The sequence below is a fragment of the Anguilla rostrata genome, chromosome 10, assembly GCF_018555375.3.
Source record: "Anguilla rostrata isolate EN2019 chromosome 10, ASM1855537v3, whole genome shotgun sequence".
NCBI classification, from domain to species: domain Eukaryota; kingdom Metazoa; phylum Chordata; class Actinopteri; order Anguilliformes; family Anguillidae; genus Anguilla; species Anguilla rostrata.
Genome location: NC_057942.1, coordinates 24,464,469 through 24,484,626, shown reverse-complemented (window position 1 = coordinate 24,484,626; position 20,158 = coordinate 24,464,469). Strand labels below are relative to the sequence as shown.

The 20,158-nt window shown below is 39.9% G+C and overlaps 1 protein-coding gene across 1 annotated transcript in view; it reads left to right on the top strand.

The window, feature by feature from the left end:
- Positions 1–20,158, top strand: part of LOC135233731 (collagen alpha-1(V) chain-like) — a 133,501-nt gene that overhangs the window by 61,809 nt on the left and 51,534 nt on the right. Inside the window, exons 11-38 of the mRNA XM_064297531.1 lie at positions 785–847; positions 1,239–1,313; positions 1,391–1,483; positions 2,281–2,337; positions 2,427–2,480; positions 2,736–2,789; positions 4,911–4,964; positions 5,526–5,579; positions 5,664–5,717; positions 6,178–6,222; positions 7,458–7,511; positions 7,772–7,816; positions 11,139–11,192; positions 11,473–11,517; positions 12,075–12,128; positions 13,483–13,527; positions 13,676–13,729; positions 14,764–14,808; positions 15,323–15,376; positions 15,496–15,603; positions 15,992–16,045; positions 16,207–16,260; positions 17,479–17,523; positions 17,745–17,798; positions 17,924–17,968; positions 18,093–18,146; positions 18,262–18,315; positions 19,027–19,080. Of these exons, the coding sequence (XP_064153601.1) occupies positions 785–847; positions 1,239–1,313; positions 1,391–1,483; positions 2,281–2,337; positions 2,427–2,480; positions 2,736–2,789; positions 4,911–4,964; positions 5,526–5,579; positions 5,664–5,717; positions 6,178–6,222; positions 7,458–7,511; positions 7,772–7,816; positions 11,139–11,192; positions 11,473–11,517; positions 12,075–12,128; positions 13,483–13,527; positions 13,676–13,729; positions 14,764–14,808; positions 15,323–15,376; positions 15,496–15,603; positions 15,992–16,045; positions 16,207–16,260; positions 17,479–17,523; positions 17,745–17,798; positions 17,924–17,968; positions 18,093–18,146; positions 18,262–18,315; positions 19,027–19,080 (1,575 nt within the window). The remainder of the gene's footprint in view (positions 1–784; positions 848–1,238; positions 1,314–1,390; positions 1,484–2,280; positions 2,338–2,426; positions 2,481–2,735; positions 2,790–4,910; positions 4,965–5,525; positions 5,580–5,663; positions 5,718–6,177; positions 6,223–7,457; positions 7,512–7,771; positions 7,817–11,138; positions 11,193–11,472; positions 11,518–12,074; positions 12,129–13,482; positions 13,528–13,675; positions 13,730–14,763; positions 14,809–15,322; positions 15,377–15,495; positions 15,604–15,991; positions 16,046–16,206; positions 16,261–17,478; positions 17,524–17,744; positions 17,799–17,923; positions 17,969–18,092; positions 18,147–18,261; positions 18,316–19,026; positions 19,081–20,158) is intronic.

Here is a 20,158-nt window from a genome sequence, read left to right as displayed (position 1 = left end):
TCTCTGCAGCACTTGCATGTTGGGTTTCCTTGGTTTAATGTGGGTCTTAATGAGAAGAATGTCTTAAATCGGATTGGCTGGATTTGACTCGGTGTGAAAAACAACCTATGCGTGGATAAATTTGCACATCTTGATATGAAGAATGTCTCAAACATTGACAAATGAATGCATGCGATTCTACTCATGCAAGGTGGTGCATAAATGTGCATCCAGTCATGGTTGTGTACCCATTGGTGAATCATTTCAGAAAAAATAATACACGTTTAAGAAATATATAATTATTGCCTTTTTTATTTGTGTAAGTTTTTTTATTATTTATTTATTGATTTGTAAGATAATAACCCTGCAAAACCAAAAATAAGTGAATTTTAACAAGTATTTTAGTCTTATATTTAGACTTAAAATCTTATTTCCATTACTTCCATTACTTTTTTTCTAAATAAGACAAAATGTTGAGTTGCCATTGAGGTTTCACCAATGGGGTAAGACAATTTCACTTTTCAAGCAAAAAAACTTAAAACAGGCAAATCATTTCTACTAAAACATAAGTTTCATTGCAAGACTACACTTGTTAACACAAATTATTTTTGCTATGAACAACCGCAAACATAATGGAGTGTGTGGAAGTGTGTGTTCATTTGTGCATGCACATTCTGTATGTGTGTATGTGCATATATTTGTATGTGTGTGTGGATTTTATGTGCATGCCTGTGTTGCATGGATGTGTTGAGAGTATGTACATGCGTGTGTGTATGTGTACTGAAATATGTGATATGATCTGTAGGGTCTTCCAGGCCTCAGAGGAGCACCAGGTCCTCCTGGTACCCCTGGAGATCCTGGGGAGAGAGTGAGTATGGTCCCCTCATCTGTCAGACCTCACACTGGAAAACGCCCGCTCAGATACAGTCTGGCCTTCATAGATGGTCAAAACTGTGGCTCTACTATTCTTCACGTATTGTCTAAACAGCGCATGCAAATCCTTGATAAAGACTCACTGTGGATTGAACTCACAGGAGTTCTGACCATATTTTGTTCACTGGAGAGAAACAGATTTCCTTGAAAAAAGATATTTTATTACGTACCATTCAAGTTCTGGACAAGAAGACATTCCAAATATTAATGAGTATGTTGGTAGTGCCAGTCTGCATAGAACAAACTGTTAAATAATGGGAAATTCTGTGTGGGTGGAGTCTGTCTGTGGGGGAGGTGTTTCTCAGTGTGGTTGTGTATCTCACAAGGGTCCTGATGGTCAGCCAGGGCTTCCAGGTGCTGATGGTCTGCCAGGACCCCCAGGAACTGTCCTAATGATGCCTGTAAGGAAATACGCTCCATTACTAACCATTTATGTGTGTGTAGCTGTGTCTGTGGCTAAACCCCTCTTTTTGCTCAGTTCCGATTCAGTGCAGCATCTGATTCAAGTCAGAAGGGTCCCGCTGTTTCAGCCCAGGAGTCCCAGATGCAGTCTATGATGCAGCAGGCCCGGGTGAGTACACTTCTGCCATCTGCTGGTTATCTGTTTATTCTAAATGATTCTATCTCCCTCTCCCTCCCTCTCTCTTTGTAATCACTGATACAAAAAAACGAATTGAGCGAAGGAACACTCGAAATACTGACAATGTTAGCTACTGGGGCATGTCTTAGCACCATTCCTAAAGCATACAATGTGGGAGAATCAGCTTGTTCTGACATAAAGAAGGCCAGGACAAAATCAAAAGGCTTGCAGAACTGGCCAGTGTGTGGGTCTTTGAAAAGAACGTGTTTCATTTAGAAAGCTGATAAAGAATCAGCTTTGTTTATGTGTTTATAGCTCCACAATACTCTCACCGAGGATGATTAACCAAAAACGGACTTTTATTTTAATTACATTAAAGGCATTTAGCTGATGCTCTTATCCAGAGCGACTTACACAACTTTTACATAGCATTAAAATTACATCCATTTATATAGCTTGATATTTACTGAAGCAATGGAGGTTAAGTACCTTACTCAAGAGTACAATGGCAGTGTCCTACCCAGGAATCGAACTGGTGACTTCTAGGTTCCAAGACCATACTATTGAATATTTTATAAATCTGCTTTTTCAAGGATGCAGACATTGTGTTTATATTCTAATATCAGACATATGCCAACATAAAGGAAACTATGATGTTTGGCTTTCCTCCCCCACTTACTACTTGAATGACTACACAGTTTTTTCTTCTCCTACTGAACATGAATTTCCTGCCTTGCTATTGTTGTGGTTAATGGAATGGTAAAAAACAACAAATTCTCTTCCAACAGCTGGCCATGCGGGGACCAACTGGCCCAATGGGTCTGACCGGGAGATCTGGCCCTCTGGTGTGTATACCCGCACGCACACACACACACAAATTGATGATGAAGGTATAGACAGTGTGGATAATGATGTATGTATTTTACCTGTTCAGGGGCCCCCGGGTATTGGTGGACTGAAAGGAGAGCCTGGAGAAAGCGGCCTCCAGGTGAGGGAAAGGGCACACTTCCATTCCTGAGCTCCCTGTACCTCACTAATGCTGTAATATCTGTCTAGACTATGCCTGCGTCTTTGTCTTGTTTACTCCACTTGTAGCATGCATGCGTTCACTGACTGAGATGTGCTGGTATTATTATCCAGATTATTGTCCTATCTGTAAATGTGCTGCTGTTATGACCCAGATTATACCCTTGTGTGGAGATGTGTAGTCATTATGGCTCAAATTCACCTTTCTGTGTTTCAGGGACCCCGTGGCCCCATGGGATCACCAGGTCCATCCGGGAAACCGGGACGACGAGTGAGTAATAGCTGCCCTTATTCCACACAGCCTTGACACTTTAGAGAAGTGTGGGCTGGATGTGAGCTAGTACACCTGTGACTTATAGGTTCCATAATCCTTCACTTTCACAAAGTCTATCCTAGAATCCCCCAGTTTGTTACCAAAAGGCAGGGTGCACAGTCCTTCAATCTAACCAATCTCAGAATGCCACACTCTTTGAGAAATCAATCCAAAAATCCCTCACTCTGAAAGCTGGGCCTTGTGTGGGCTGAAACGGATGATCACTGACAGTGCAGAAAAGGAGCCCCAGATCTTTTGGAACGTATCTGCTGCAAGAGCTGTGGCAAGAAACCAAAAACCAGGACCTACAACTCTGGAATACTAGTTTTCCCTGCTCTCTTTATTTTATTTTCCATTGGGTGTAACAAGCACATGTGTGCTTTAATACTATAGAGAAGCTGGTGCTAACAAGAAGCAGGACCCAGAAACATCCCACTGCAGCCATACATCAGTTCAGGGTTATCAAATTCCATTAACAAGATGGTGCACAGCCTTCTGGGAAAGGCCTTGACAAGCAAACAGGGGGTTTTGTGGAAATATCTACTCTTAAGTTGAATAAAATGTTAAGTATAGTACAGTATCTTTCTTCCTTACCATCTTTTATTCAGCTGAAGTGCTCATAGCCTCTACAACTGTGGTTCCCCAACTCGGTCCTGGGGGACCACTGTACAGGCTGGTTTGTATTCCAAACACAATTGCAATCTCGGACTTTTAACAAGCTGTTTATTTTTCTTAATGATGTGCTTTTCATATTTTGATGGAATATTTACCCTCTTAAGCCTCATGATGTCAGTAATAGCTACGCATTCCATGAACAATAAACATTCCATGTTCATATTATGATTAATAATTTTAATTGCAAACAAATTAATTAAAATAAGTGACAAATTTTTGAAATTAGCAAAATAAAGGCTAAGGTGAAATGAACCATTTGGTAAATAGTGAAGGCAAAGACGATGAGCCAAACTTGCATTGTGTTAACACATTTAAGGAAAAAATTATGTAAGAACTTTAAACATGTGTTCAACAATTTAAGTCTATTGATTGATTGAAAATATTATTACCTCTTTTTATGTACAGTAATTGTTTGGAATATAGCACAATAAGCACAATGTGAACATGGTACTTTTATTCTTCACGGCATGCATCAATATTTCTTACAAAATGTGGCTTAAGAGGTCAAATAATCACTCCAAACATGAAAAGCACATCTGGAGGAGTGACCTTTTTTAAATGGGTCTTTTTTGATTCAGGAAGTTTTGAGCAGGTGTTGTAAATACCTGCAGCACAGATCTAAGGTCAATATTTCATACTGGAAGCAACCTAAGAGCATAAACTTCACTCAAGAAGAATCCTTTACATTGCGGCAGGTATTCTTCCATCTTTTCAAATATTTTCATACATCTCTCTCTTCGCTGATTGGCTGTACTGGTGGTGCTTTTGCATAGCTCTGTGTCCAGAAATTCAGTGGATATAGAAATAGAAAACTCAGCCAGGTTTCCAGTTTGTGGCTTATTGTTTGGGTTTGGTTTGCTCTGTGGTTAGTCTGAGATTTGGCTTGTAGTTCCTACCATCTTGGATAAACCTGTGTTGCTGTTGTTGTTGGAAAGCATTAAATCAAGACAGCAGTACACAACTCTCACTCCAGCCAATTTCACTGGTGATTGAGAGAAAAACAGGAATACCCACACATTTGTGTATACTCCCAGAAAATGCAATAGGGACAAGTAACTGTTCAACCTACTGTTGCAATCAGCTAACCTTCATCTGGTATAGCAGCTGATTGGTCTTGGTTATTGGTAATATAACCACCCATCAGGATGAAGACTATCCGTAATTTACGGCTTGGAGGTGCAAGGTGTACAGATTAACCACCATAAAGAGTTGGCAGAGCTCAGTTTTTGGGGCAGTTTAGCTCAGGTACTGTAGACTTTACAAGGGAGTGGAACATGGTAGGTAGATGGAGTGGATTGCAATTTTGAGGTTCTAATTCCTCTGCTCTGTATGAATGAAATTTGCTGTGATTCTATTGTTCTCACTGTGGTGTGTTGGTAATGCACTTTCTCTCTCTGTAAACAGGGCCGAGCGGGTGCAGATGGTGCTAGGGGAATGCCAGGACAATCGGGACCAAAGGTACCATCTCTAAGGGCTGAACAGGTCATGTGACCTCCTGCCAGCTTTGTGCCTGTGAAAATGAGCCCAGGCCCCCTTTTCACAGACAAAAGCTGGAAAACACAGAGCTAAATTACACAATACTTAAACATAAATTGTTCTAACTCACAGAGTTAAACGTCATCCTCCATTCACAAAGCTAAACCATATGCTCACAGAACTGAAGTTCCCTAATACTTTTAGACAGTAAGAATACAGACATTCACGGAGGTAAGTGTCTCCCTAGAGTCACCTACAGTAGCTAAACTGTACTAACACAGAGATAAAATTCTCTAAACTGCTCAAAGCTCACAAGGCTAAACTTCATTATGCCGATAAATCTAAACTGCCCTAACACTCACAGCGCTAAACTTCACTGTACTAATACTATACTAACCTAAACTGCAGGAAAATCAGAGAGTTCACATACCATAACTAACAGAGCCTCACTCACAGACAGAGCCTAATACACAGAAATAACTAAGTTCTTAATTACCTATGAATCCACATGCCTAACCGTATCTTATTTTGGTCCCACACCAGGGGGAGAGAGGATTTGATGGCCTGGGTGGACTACCTGGAGAAAAGGGAAACAGAGTAGGTACTGGTGTGTGTTTGTGTGAGTGTGTGTGTGTGTGTGCGTGTGCTGATGTGTTGATCTGAACTTTGGAATTTTTTTAGGGTGAGGTGGGGCTTCTTGGGTCCCGTGGACCACAAGGAGAAGACGGAGAAAGGGTAAGCTCCCCCTACCTGTCGCTTTCATAAAACAATAATGCCCTTTAATAAGGATAATTTATTTAAAAAATAAGAACTATACTTAAACAATATGGATTATAAAACCCCACTGGTCTACCAGGTGTCATTGAGACCTATTCTGTCTAGTAGAGGACAGCTTGAACTTCTTGGAACTTTCGAGTTTTCTCTTTGTCAGCACCTCACACGCATTCGACATCGACAATAGCATATTGTTTAATAATCATCACTTAATAGGGCACTTTAACATATTGAGTAGAGATTATTTTCTTATTTGATTAGGATTGTTCAAATACATTCGGTCATGAAACAGCTGACTGTTCCATAATCACACCAGTACTGTTCCATTGATCCCCCGCACCTGTTGAGTCTGACATAGCTGCTTCGCTATACTTTGCACAATACTTAAAATTCTTTTATTTTGAATGCTTGCGTTTCACAGGGAGACAATGGCGAGGCTGGCCCACGGGGGCTGCCTGGGGAATCTGTGAGTTTTAATTACTGTCTGTCCGTTTGTTTGTTGCTGGTCCTCCTTTCCATTACTAATTTATCAACACTGTACAAAAGAAATTGTATTAAACTGAAACTAATTAAAGGTACCAATTATCTTTCCAAACAACTTTTAGGATTGCCCTTGCACAACAAAAATATACTTTCCCATATATGGGAAGTGCTTAATATATTGCAGTGCTATATTGTAACATTTATAGGAAAATATTAAAAAATATTCAAGAGATTGTTGTTTTCCATATATTGTATTAAGTATGAACAATATATTGATCCTAATATATTTTCTGAAATATAAAAATTTAAAATATACATACAGTATGCATACCATATATGGTTCCATAAATCATAATGTATTGTAACCGCAGGGTTCTGGGTGATCCTCAAACCCAGGTCTTCACGGGAGAGGACACCACACTAATCACTACACTAAACATGAAAATAATATGATGGGTATTTGATGTATTAGCATACCATGAAAGGGTACAACTTGAAATGAAAGAATGAAAGATTAAATGTAGTCCGAAATGTTTTCAGTGTCTTCTGTATGTACAGTATTGGTGAAAAAAAGTGATGATTATAATTTATAAATCTATTTTCCTTTATTTATACATTGGCTTGATTTCCTTGATTCCAATACACCAGACAAGATCTGTAAAGCGTAGAAAAATATTTGAATCCAAAACAAATACGTATTAGACCCAGGTCTGGTGAAGACCTGGGTAAACATCAACATAGCTTTTTGGGACATCCAGTTCACTGTAATTTTTAGTTTGCTCTCTGCATTTTAAGTGCATTCTCCACACAGAAACAATATAAAAGCAGTGGACAAAATAAAATCTCACAGAAGCTACCTTTGAATTATCTGAATGTGATGCAGTACCACCAGCTGAACACAAGATGGCAGATTATGGTCTGTAGATACTGAGAGGGGTTGGCTTGGCACCAAGCCCTCTGTAGCTACCGTTGGAAAGACAGATGAGAAGAGGGGATTAATTGACAAATTTCATCTGGACAGCTAAATGTATTTACTGGTGTTCAGCCAGGTTTTTTTTCTTTCTTTGTTTACAAGCTGTACATTTGACACACTATAATCTCTCCTTCATGTTCTAATTGATATTACCACTAAATTGGGCTTGCTTCTGCAAATGTGTTTTTATTGGACCTCTTCATGTTGTGTGCTGAAAACTTGTCATCCTTTCCTTCTTTCTGAAGGGGCCTCGTGGTTTGCTGGGGCCAAAGGGACCTCCCGGACCCCCAGGACCTCCGGTGAGAGGGGACCCCGAACCTTTTAAAAATATTTCAAGACTCAGTCCACTATTTTAATCTTTATTTATCTTTGAAAAGCATAAAACCTGATAAAACCCCTTCTGCAAAAAAGGTGCTTCCATGTAGTCCATGAAAATGGAATACAATGCTGATCACATGACCATTTCATACATGGCAATGTAGGATGTGATGCTGATCACACATTGGTTTCAATGTCAGTAAAAGCAGCATTCTGATTTGACCCTATTTCTCTGTTTCAGGGTGTGACTGGAGTGGATGGCCATCCTGGTCCTAAAGGAAGCATTGTACGTATAAAGCTCTTTACACACAACTGCAGCTCACACACAGGGACTATAAAGTTATCTCTCCAGCTGATCAATCCCTGCTTTTTTTCTTTGAGTCCTGGAAAATGGTAATTAGGGAAGAATCCTGACAGCCCTGAGCCCTCTGCATTACTGTTAAGTGCATTCTGGTAAAATGTACTGCTACAAAGAGCTAAATGCAGTAACGCAGTTCTTTATTCTCTCTCTCCCTCTCTCTCTGACTGTCTCTCTTTTCTTTCTCTCAATTTCAATTTCAACTTGCTTTATTGGCAGGAAAACTACATATTGCAAAAGCAGCACATATAATAGTATAATTCACAGAAAACCGCACTTACAACATGCAATAAGTGCGACTTGCAACACTCATAACAAACATATAAACAAATAACATTTTCACATAGTCAAAAAAAAGAAAAGAAAAAAATTAACATTAATTTGACTTCAGTGTTATGACGAGTGAGACCAAGAACTGCAGTCTGGTCCAGCCTGGTCCCAGTTCATTTATATAGCTGTTAAACAGTGTTGGGCTCAGACTGCAGCCCTGTCTCATTCCACACCCTTGAGTGAAGAATTTGGTTCTTTTGTTTCCAATTGTTACGCTGCACTTGTTTTCTGCATTCATTGATTTCATGGTGTCATGACATTTTACCCCTTACACCACTTTGAAAAATAATCCTTCATGCCAAATTGAATCAAATGCTTTTTTTGAATATACAGTGGGCTCCAGAATTATTGGCACCCTCATGAAAAATGAAGATAAAAGGCTGCATATAATAAATGACACAGATAATAATCTATATGTTATGTTCACACATATGGGAAAACTATATACTTTTATTTCAATACACTTACTCTCATGCTTCAATGTTCTTTTATTAAGTAATCTAATTTTTTCTTAAAACCATAGGTTCCATAATTATTGGCACCTCTAACAATTATTGTAAGTAAAATCTAACAAAATGAAATTGGCAATACAATTTTACTTAATCTAGTTCATCTCAGTCTAAAGGAACTATATTGTGTCATTCCATCACTTCCAGTTTCGCTAGAGAATAAAAATGAGGTAACAAGCATACAAAATCCCTTTGTCATCCATCAGCATGGGAAAAGCTAAATAACTGTCAATTCAGAAGAGACCGATGGTAATTTATTGTCAAGTCTGGTAATGGGTACAAAAAAATACACAAACGGTTAAACATACCACTTAGCACTGTAAGGGAAATAATAAAAAGGTGTAAAACATATGGAATGGCTGCAAATTTGCCAGGAAGAGGAAGCAAGTGCATGTTGTCCCCACGGACGGTGAGGAAGATGGTGAGGGAGGCCATTAATAACCCAAGGATCACTGTTTAAGAATTGCAGAGATTGGTTTGTTTCTTGCGGTCTATAAGTCTAAAAAAAAACATAAAATGGCATCTCCATACCAACTAACTCTTTGGAAGGGTGGCACGAAGACAGCCCTTACTGAGCACAATAAACAAAACCAAGAATCTGGAGCTTGCTAAACCTCATTGGAATTATGACTGGAAGAGAGTGCTATTGTCAGATGAGACCAAAATTGAACATTTTGGCAATACACACCATCGAAATATTTGGCGGCAAAAGAGGAATTCGTACAGGAGAAGCACCTCATACCTACTGTCAAATATGGAGGTGGGTCATTGATATTTTGGAGATGTTTTGCTGGCAGTGGTCCCGGGGCACTATTTTAGATCAATGGCACAATGAATTCAACAAAGTACCAGGAAATTCTGGCAGAAAATTTGGTTGTCTCTGCTAAGAAGCTAGGACTTGGTCATAGGTAGATTGTCCAGCAGGACAATGACTCCAGCATACATCAAAATATAAACAGACGTGCTTAAGTGAAATCAACATCCATGTTTTCCAATGGCCATCTCAGTCTCCAGACTTAAATTCCATCAAAAACCTGTGGTCTGAACTGAAGATGGGTGGTCCATAAGCGCAAACCCAAAGATATCAATGATTCTGAAAAGTTCTACATGGAGCAATGGTCAAAATCCCTCCAAATGTGTTCTCTAACCTTATCACAAATTATAGGAAAAGACTCATGATTGTCATATTTGCCAGGGGTGTTTTCACAAAGTATTAAACCAGGGGTGGAATACTTGTGGAACCTGTTTTTGGGTAAATATTTTTTTTATTTAAAACATTTAAGACTTTGGTTGATTCCAATGAATCATTAATCAAGCATACTAGTTTACACATGTTGGAAAATAAAGCTTATGTTAGTTTAGCTTTTTTTTTTTTTGCATTTTTTCTGCATATTTATCAAGGGTGCCAATAATTCTGGAGCCCACTGTATAAACCATGCAAATATTTTTCCTATGTTAGTTTGCTGGACAATTTTGTTTACTAGGGTGTGCAGGGTATAAATATGATCTGATGTACAGCGCTTTGGAAGAAAGCCAATTAGACTTTTACTCAATAAGGAAGGCAAGTATTTAGGCATTTATAATACTATAATGCTATAATACTATAAAACCAACTCAGGGAAATATTCAGCTTTCAACACAAGATTGAAGAGTTTCAGTAGGGCGCTCTGCATTTGCAGGGCTGCTGTGCTTTAGCATCTCAGTACTGAGCTATCAGCCCCATGGGCTTTATGTGATTTGAGGGCTCTGACTGTTTATTGCAGCTCTTCATTAGTTATAGGATTGTATAGGGCAGGGATCAGCAACTCATGGTCCTTGAGGTCCGAGAACTGCTGGTTTTCCACCCTCCCTTTGCCTGGGAGTCAGGTGTGAAGACAGTCTGGCCAATCAGTAGCACTAATTACCTGGGAGAAAAGAAAACCAGGGCTGGATTTGGATTTGAGGGCCAGAGTTGATGATCCCTGGTATAGGGGGTTTTGTTTGTCTTTAATACATGATACTAATTGTTCAAGTCGCACAAATCAAATTCTGTTTATTCTGTACTTTGGGTGGAATTTTTTGGTAGAGGTTTTCAAAATATTTTTGAAAAAGTATTTCAGTTTTGTATGAATAATTATTCTATTTTTGTTGAATTTGGTTTTTTCTCAGAAGCAGTTTTGGTTTATTGACTCCTCCATTTTGTTTAGCTGTGTGTTGATTTGTTCCAGTATTTTGTTTTTAATTGTTTGTTTATATTGTTTGAGTGTTTCACAGTATCTGAGTCGTAAATCTTGGTTTTCAAGATTTTTATGTTTTTTTTTTTTGTTTGATAGAGTTCTCAGCATTTTAAAAATCGTTTTACATACCTTATCAAATCATTTTCCATTACATTTCTCTCTATCTCTCTCTTTTTCCTTCTTTCTTTCTTTCAGGGTCCACAGGGTGAGCCTGGCCCCCCAGGTCAGCAGGGGAGTCCAGGAGCTCAGGTGAGGTTTGGTTGTCAGAGCTAAAATAAGATTCTGGTGACATCTGTGAGCAGAGGGAACATTTCAGGTCAGGAGTGCTGATCCTGATATCTTGTCCCATGTGTCTTGAGAACGGTGTGTTCACATTTCAGTGTCTGCAGTCATGCTGTCCTCCAACACTGGCCTATAATCTGAATTCCTCTCCCTCCCAGTATGCTATGCTCCTGAATCCTTTACGCTATGGGTCCTGACTAAGTATTTGTTCTTAGTTCCTCTTTGATGGGATGTTCTCTCCTCACAGGGCCTCCCGGGGCCACAGGGACCCATAGGCCCACCCGGAGAGAAGGTATAGTACACCTCCCTCTACACCCCCCATACTGCCCCTGTGCTCCCCTCTACATCTATACCCCCTATGGCCCCATACACTCCCTATTGGGTTATTACCCTGCAGCAGTGTCAGTTTGCAGTGTCTCCTTGCCAGTGTCAGTTTGTCTGAAGACTACTTGTCCATAGTACTGATTCCCCATGTGTGTTACACCCTCCATATACGTACCTTACCACTCCCTTACCCATCATGCATGAGTTTGAGCAGTACTGTGTGTCCATTTGTCAGCAGTAGTATGTGTATGAGCAGTAGTGTGGTAGCAGTACTGACAATCATAGTCATGTGTATGTGTCCCTGCACATATGCATGTTTGTGCATAGTAGTAATGGGGATGTGTGTTTGGAAATCATACTGTCTGCGTGTGTGTGCGCGTGTGTGTAGTAATAATAATGATAGTAATGATGTGTGTTTGTGAATCATCAGCACCACTGTGTGTTTGTGTCTGCTTTTTTCGATGTGGTAGTAGTGGTAAGGAGAGTGGGATTCATATTCAGGAGTGATTCTTTCTTTCTCTGTAGGGTCCACTGGGGAAACCAGGTCTGCCTGGAATGGCTGGAGCTGACGGCCCCCCGGTGAGTGTGGAAGCTCCCTTTGCATTCAAACGAAATATCACACTTCACATTCCTTAGGCCAAATTGTCAACATTATTCAGCAGTACTGAATACTCAGCATTTCTAACTGTCCGTTTCATGTACGTGACTAACTCAGTTAACCCGATTAGTTTGTTGACATTTCTGGATAAACTATTTAACTCCAACAATTAATAGTTGTGTACATTGCCAGTGCGGAGCAAAGTGAGCCCTAACAGTAATGCAGATACTATATTGAGCTCCGCTTCCTTGCACCAATACATTTTGACACTGAAAATGTAATAATAAATGGGCGGCAGTGTAGTATAATGGCTAAGGAGTTGGTCTTGTAACCTAAAGGTCGCAGGTTTGATTCCCCAGTAGGACACTGCCGTTGTACCCTTGAGCATGGTACTTAACCTGCATTGCTCCAGTATATATCCAACTGTATAATTGGATACAATGTAAGTCGCTCTAGATAAGAGCGTCTGCCTGTAATAATGTTTGCGATCAGTTTTTATATCTCACGTGGCCTGCTGCCATTGTAGCTTCTGTCACATGCACTGAAAAATAATACAATTTAATGTTTCAGTGTGATGACATTATCAGAAAGCAAGTGAATGAAATTCTTCTTGTGTAGGCATATGTCTATTTAATTTATCTACAATTATCTGCCTGGTTTATGATTGCCTTATGTTGATGAGTTCTTGATCTTTAGAGGGAAACAAATATGCCCCCTCCAGTTTTGCCATAATTTTGTGATCCGGAACCCCAAAACAAAATTTAAAAGTACAGGTTAAAAATGTTGGTTACATTATGAGAGTGTATAAATATTGCTTTTGTCAATTTCGACATGTTACATGATCCTGCAAAGGGCAGCGCCACCTCTCTTTTTCTGTTTATGTTGGGGGAGTATGATTTTGTTTTTGGTGTGCAATTTATCTCCCCTTTATAGCAGAGCAGGTTTGCACAGTTAGTTATATGAAATGATTCAACCATGTTAACCAAATTAACAAATCAAACCGTAGTTCATGTTTGTGAAATGGAGTAAGCCCAAATTGAATAATTAGATAATTTGATAAGATACACCTCAAATTATCCTGGTTTGTTTGAGCAACATATGTGAAACAAGGCCTCGGTTAGGCCAGGCTACCCACATTTGTGCAAGCAATACTGAATGGAATATTTCAACCTGCATATGCCAGATTTTCCCCCAAAGATTAGTGAATATAAGCATTACAAACTGCTTAGGACAGGATATCATTATAGAAGTTGTCGTTTCAAAACTTTGGGTTTTCCTGGTTTTTAAGTATGTTCTATGTCAGTGACTCATCATCGTGTTTATTCTCACTGACAGGGTCACCTAGGAAAAGAAGGCCCACCTGGAGAGAAAGGAAATGTGGTATGTCTATTTTCAAAATAAATGATTGAACTAAGAGCCACTGTGTAAATTCAGTGTGAGTAACTCCAGAGTGAGGTCATTGTATGTGATACCTTTGTGTTAGCAATGTCATAGTATGTTTTATTCACATGCAGTGTCTTGTTGACAGGGGCCTGTTGGTCCCCAGGGGTCTATTGGCTATCCTGGGCCCAGAGGAGTGAAGGTTAGTTCTGTTTATTATGAGGGTACACATCACACAGTGCATTCTTTTTATGGTTGAAATCTGGAATTGTGAATGATAGTGTCATCAGCAGACAATTGCTATGGATCTGTTTCCTGCATGGGACAAACTGAGATAAAGCCACTGAGACAAAGCCCCCCTCCTGCGTCCCATGCCCACTGATCCACTGAAAGACTACCCCTCTTTTGTGTGCGCGCTTCTCAACTAAAATTCCGCCCCACTCCAGTTTGTGCTTTTCCAACTGCTTCAACCATGACTGCCAAGCCAATTTAATTATTCCACATTACTAAAACAGTTGGCTGACTGATATACAGAGCAAATGCATCTGCGTATTACCGTCTTATCATGCTCTATCATGCTGTTTTTTGATAAGACCATAATTTATGTTTATGTGCATAGTCATGCTGTTGTATTTCAACTTTATTAATTATTTATTCTATGCATGAAAATTCACCTTCCATAGACCCGGTCATAGTTCATTCCCTCTCCATGACACTATACATAATCATTAAGCCATGAATATTAAAAATCTCCGACCACTCTCCAGAATTAGGGTCAGGCCAGGACTGTAGTAAATATTAATATTTGCAAAACTGCATTATGAAGTTTGTAGCATTCACAACCACAACCTTTTGTGTGAAATATAATTTATGTCCTGGGGGAAATTTTTAACAAACTTTCATAAACTCTTAACTATACTTGTGAAATGGGTAACAGAACACTCAGTAAGTAAAGTTTGGTAACTTCTTTAGTTGTCAAGATAGCTAGCCAGCCATTGCCATTGTTACAGTACTGTACTGGTGTGAGCCAGGTAGCAATAGCTTTGCTAGTTTATACAAGTTTATCCAAGGTTTTCAAATGCTGTGCCACACTGACAACCAGTGCTTTTTACACAGTTATAAAGTGTTTTACATATTTTTTAATAAATTATAAATATATAATCATATGGAGTTGCTCCTTTACCTCCACACAGACAGACTGGTATCTGCAATAACACTGCTGTGTTCATCCTACAGGGAACAGACGGGGTACGAGGACTAAAGGGACACAAAGGCGAAAAGGTGAGAATTAATAGGCAGACTTCAAAGGTGAAGGGATGATGGGCAGAGTTCAAAGCTGAAAAGTTGAGGATTAATGGGCAGAGTAAGGTGAAATGGTGACAGGGGATGGAAGAGTTTATCAGGATAATTTACCATACCATTTGTCAGTTGGACCCACTTATTTACCCTTTACCCTTTTTACCAGTTTATTACATGTGGAGCTTTGGCTCCATCAGTGTTGTCATAACACGGACAAGTCACAGAAGTTTGTAAAGACAGATGTAAGTGTCTCCTTTACAGGCCGGTGGCTGTTAAGTACCAAAATGTGCTGAATACTGTATACTTGAATGGAGCAATAATTTAGGACAGGACCTTCATAGACCTGTGTGGCACGACACTGTGCTAATATTGGAATTGTTTTTTTGTTTTTTTTTGCCATTGAATCAGTAACTATATGAATAATGTAAATACAATAAATACTTTGTGCTTTTACATTAAGCCTCTCTCTCTCTCTCTCTCTCTCTCTCTCTCTCAGGGAGAAGATGGGTTCCCTGGATTCAAAGGGGATATGGGCATCAAGGGTGACAGGGTACAAGCTTCTACGCACATACATATGTACACTTACACACACACAAACAGGCACACCCTTCCAGAGCCTGTTGCTGCTTCTCTACTTATCACGGAGCTTGTTGGCATTTCTCTTATCAGGGGGAGATAGGACCCGGTGGCCCTAGAGGTGAAGATGGACCAGAGGGTCCAAAGGGGCGAGGCGGCCTCCCTGGAGACTCAGGTCAGGCGGGTCCAATGGGAGAGAAAGTAAGTATTTAATCACAAATGTGAGAAAGAGGTGCATTTCTCATCAATCAGATTGCAGGTTTCACATGCTGTTCTGCAAAAATCAATATGTTCTGAAATTGTGAATTGAATTATTTAAAATAATTTTCAAATTAACCCTTATGCCCTGAGATGCATATAAACGAATTAAATTGGGGAAAAAATTCAAAATCAAGGAGAAAGACATAGCACAGCAAGTCACATCCTTAATTGATAAAATATTAATACTACATGAATACATATTGGAAGTTACGGAAGTTAAGGTACTTATTTAGTGCAATTTCTGAATGTTAATATGTTAATATTGGAAATCAAAGCAATTTTCATCAGTAGTGGGTAAATGCAGGCTTTGACTTCTTTGTGTTTGCAGGGCAAGTTGGGAGTTCCAGGATTGCCTGGATATCCAGGAAGACAAGGTCCAAAGGTGAGTGGCCCCAGGTGGAGTGCATCAGTGCAATGGCCAATTAAATGGGGTGGGCCATGGTCTAGAGAGGCCCTGCTGGGCCATCCACCCTGCCCTCTGACTGTCTGCGATGCTCCTGTGCTCTGATTGGCTGACAAACTCTCTCTGTCACTGGGTTATAGGGATCGCAGGGATTTCAAGGCTTCCCAGGAGCCAATGGAGAAAAAGGAACTCGAGTAAGTCAGGAGGATCTCTTTTGTTTCCAGCAGTCTGACAAACAAAAAATAAAAACTAGCCTGTATATCTCAGCTTCAATGAGTAGTTTCAATCAAATTTGATGAATGTATTTCACTACTGGAATGGAATGAATATTGCACACCTCCAAAATAGTGCTGTAAAATAAATGCTCTATAACGACTCACGACTCATTTTGGTGAACTTATTTTATTGACATGGGAGTGGACCACACCACCTGAGCGATACTGACAGTGGGATAGGAAATAGCTGTACAAATGCCTTGTTTCTGGCCTGTAACAGAAACTAGTTTACAGGGTAGGGTTTTTCACTTAATTAAAACTGTTGATTTGTGCTTATTGAAGAACTCTATCTTAATGATTCTGTGCACACATCAGACACATCCATGGACGTTGATGTAGTACTGGGAGTCAATAGTGGCATGTTTCATTAGAGCTGGGTCATTAGGTCTCTATGTGATTAGTGCTGTGTCACTACAGATAGCTGTTAAATGAAAAACAATGCACACTTCAAAAGATAATTTCCACCTGACAAAATATTATTCTTTTTTGAATACTAGATAAATGCAGCACCCGTTCATCCATTATACAATATATGGATGTATAATCTTGCAGAATTCGGGATCCTTTACACCGGAGGGCCAATGTGGGTGCCAGTTTTTGTTTTAGGTCAGCTCTATGACACCTTTACACCAAAAAACACAAAAGAAATAAAACCAATATCTAGCAGTCAGTTTGAATGATGAGAGAGTTGATGTTGTTTTTGAGATAAAGACCAGAGACACGTCCCCTAGTGGAACAAAAATGAATTGCTGGGTCTTCAAAGAATATATCTGTTTTTTCCATGCCACGTCTCCACTTTCCTCAACAAGGACCTGTGTTGGTCCTGGTGCTTCTAATCTTGTGTTTGAACTGACCCACCCTTTTGCAATTAGTGTGGAAGCACAACTTCTGAAATTGGAACCATGCAGTCCATGGTTTCTGTTCTTATAGGCCGGGTCCCCAATGTCAGTTGTAAATACTGAGGTAGGATGGTCCCAAGGAATGCAAGGAGTAAATGGATTGATATAAGGAAGGAGTCATTTAAATGTATACAACAGGCTTGTCATAAGTGGGACTTGAAGTGGTATGACTTTTGTAGACATTTGTGTTTGTGTGTATGGGCATGTATGCGTGTCACATCATTTTTTTCCTCCTCAGGGCATAGCTGGAAAGGCTGGTCCAAGGGGGCAGAGAGGACCCACAGTAAGTTTCATCCTATCACTGTGCTTTTGTCTGCCTAGGAGCCCAAAGTCTGTTTGTGGTCACACTATACTCCTACTACTATTAGCCTGCATTGTGAATCACTGTAACTGTACTCTTATTAACCTGCAGTCTGGCTCATTGTGACTGTAGTATGCTGTGGTTTACCGTGTCCCCTGTGCTATGAGTCTTTAATCTCACTCTGTCTTATCTCTGTCACCTAGGGGCCCCGTGGGGAAAGGGGCCCGAGGGGCCCTACAGGGAAGTCAGGACCAAAGGTAAGGCCCCCAAAGATTTCCATCTGCCCACTGATTGGCTGACCTCCCCCTATGCATATTACAGTGAGTTCATTTCCTAACGAACTCAATGAATGGTTTTCTCTCCCTCTGTCTGCACCATTCAGGGTACCTCAGGACATGATGGGCCCCCTGGACCACTAGGCGAAAGGGTATGAATGATTCCTCTCTTCCTGGTGTTTCTGTCTCATTAAACAGAGTTGTTACTAATATCACGAATCTGTAACTGAGAAGTATTGCATCCCACTGTGATGCCGAAATTTTTCTGTGCTTCAGGGCCTACCTGGCCCTCAGGGGCCTACAGGATTCCCTGGACTGAAGGGCCCCCCGGTGAGTATAGAAGGCTTCCAATCATTGAAAGATTCAATGCGGTTATTTTTGTGTATGTGTGAAAGTATGAGTGTGTAAGCACTGTTCATTAATAAGGATTTTATCTGTGCTTCAGGGTCCAGCTGGGAAAGATGGACTGCCAGGGCATCCTGGACAGAGAGGAGAAACTGTGAGCATCTCTTAGTAGTCAGTTGGGGCTAGGGCTGAAAGGGTATGGAAGGCGAGAATATCATCTGTGAAATAGAGAGAAAGACAGACTGATAAATACTCTAAAGTAAATAGCTCAATAAAATTAATTGATCCCTCCCTTGAAGAAAAATGATGACTGGTGAAGTATATTCAAAAGTAGGGCCCGCAGAAAATCTTCTTCAAGGTGTGTATATTATATATCTTCTAAAATGACTCAAGCACCCTTGATTGATAGTCCTTGCAAATTCAAACAATGTACAGAACATAATGATCTTCTGAATCTGTGGATTCATCAATTGATTGTTGTCAATCAGCTGTTTTGAGTGCTCTCTGGCATTCCTTTGAAGCAAATCAGGGCAAATACTCATTGTATAGTTGACTAGATGTTGGAATTGTCTCTGTTTATAAATACTACACATAATTATTGGTCATCCACTTTTTCCAATTTAAATATTTTTACTGACGTCAGAATCTGATAAATTATAGTGTAAAATCATGTTCTGAAGAACAGTTATGTTTCCCATTTGTTTTTCTTGTATTCTTGTTTTCTATTGTGACAATTGTAATCATTATAATGTACTTTCTAATATAGTACACAGAATGGTCATGCTGACTATGCTGGTTTAAATTTGAATGACTGGCCTGGTGATTCTGCCCACTGCCACTGTTTTGACCTTTCCTCTGTCCTCAGGGTTTCCAAGGTAAATCTGGCCCCCCTGGCCCTCCTGGTGTAGTGGGACCACAGGTGAGTGACCCGACTGCAAACTCGGATGAAACTGACTAGGGCTGCCACCACTTTTCAATTTATCTATAATTATCAAAAACACAGTGAAATAGATAAGTAAGATATTATATCGTTTTTTTCATGCATAAATAAATGTGCTGTACACCAGTCAGTTAACACTAAGCATAAGTTTCTGACAGAACGTGATTCTGTCGCCACAGATGCACGGACACGGCTATGCCAAGAAGCATATCTGTCTCTTTCAATTGGGCGAAACCAATGAATGTGGGATCTTGTCTCTTTCTGAACGAAAACAAAGATGCTTAGTCATGGTTATGACAGTGACATTTCTTGTTTTGCTGTTTTTAGAAAAGTGACTACGTCAGAAACCTGATGTTGTCCACTGTTTGATTTTAAACATGATAACAAATACAAACAATGAAACTGGTTTCTGCTTGAGTCAGTAACAAGTTATATCTGATTGCTCAAATTGTCCAGTTTTACATGGCGGTAGTTTTCACTTCATTTAAAAATAAAGAAACTTTAAGTGATTGTTGACTTAATTAGCCTACTATATTTATAATCATGTGGCTTTGTCCTCCCAATACCACACAACTCTAAACGCTAACTGAACACGGCTTAACTGAATACTTTAAGTGAATATGGTATTATTGCAGGGAGATTTTGCAGTGAACAGTGTGAGTCTACATACAGTGAACAGTGTGAGTGCATACAGTGAACAGTGTCATTCTGGGTGTAGTGAAAAGTGCGAGTCTACATACGGTGAACAGTGCGAGTCTACATACAGTGAACAGTGTGAGTGCATACGGTGAACAGTGTCATTCTGGGTGTAGTGAACAGTGTGAGTCTGTATGCAGTGAACAGTGTGAGTGCATACAGTGAACAGTGACATTCTGGGTGTAGTGAACAGTGCGAGTCTACATACGGTGAACAGCGTGAGTCTACATACAGTGAACAGTGTGAGTGCATACAGTGAACAGTGTCATTCTGGGTGTAGTGAACAGTGTGAGTCTGTACGCAGTGAACAGTGTGAGTCTACATACAGTGAACAGTGTCATTCTGGGTGCAGTGAACAGTG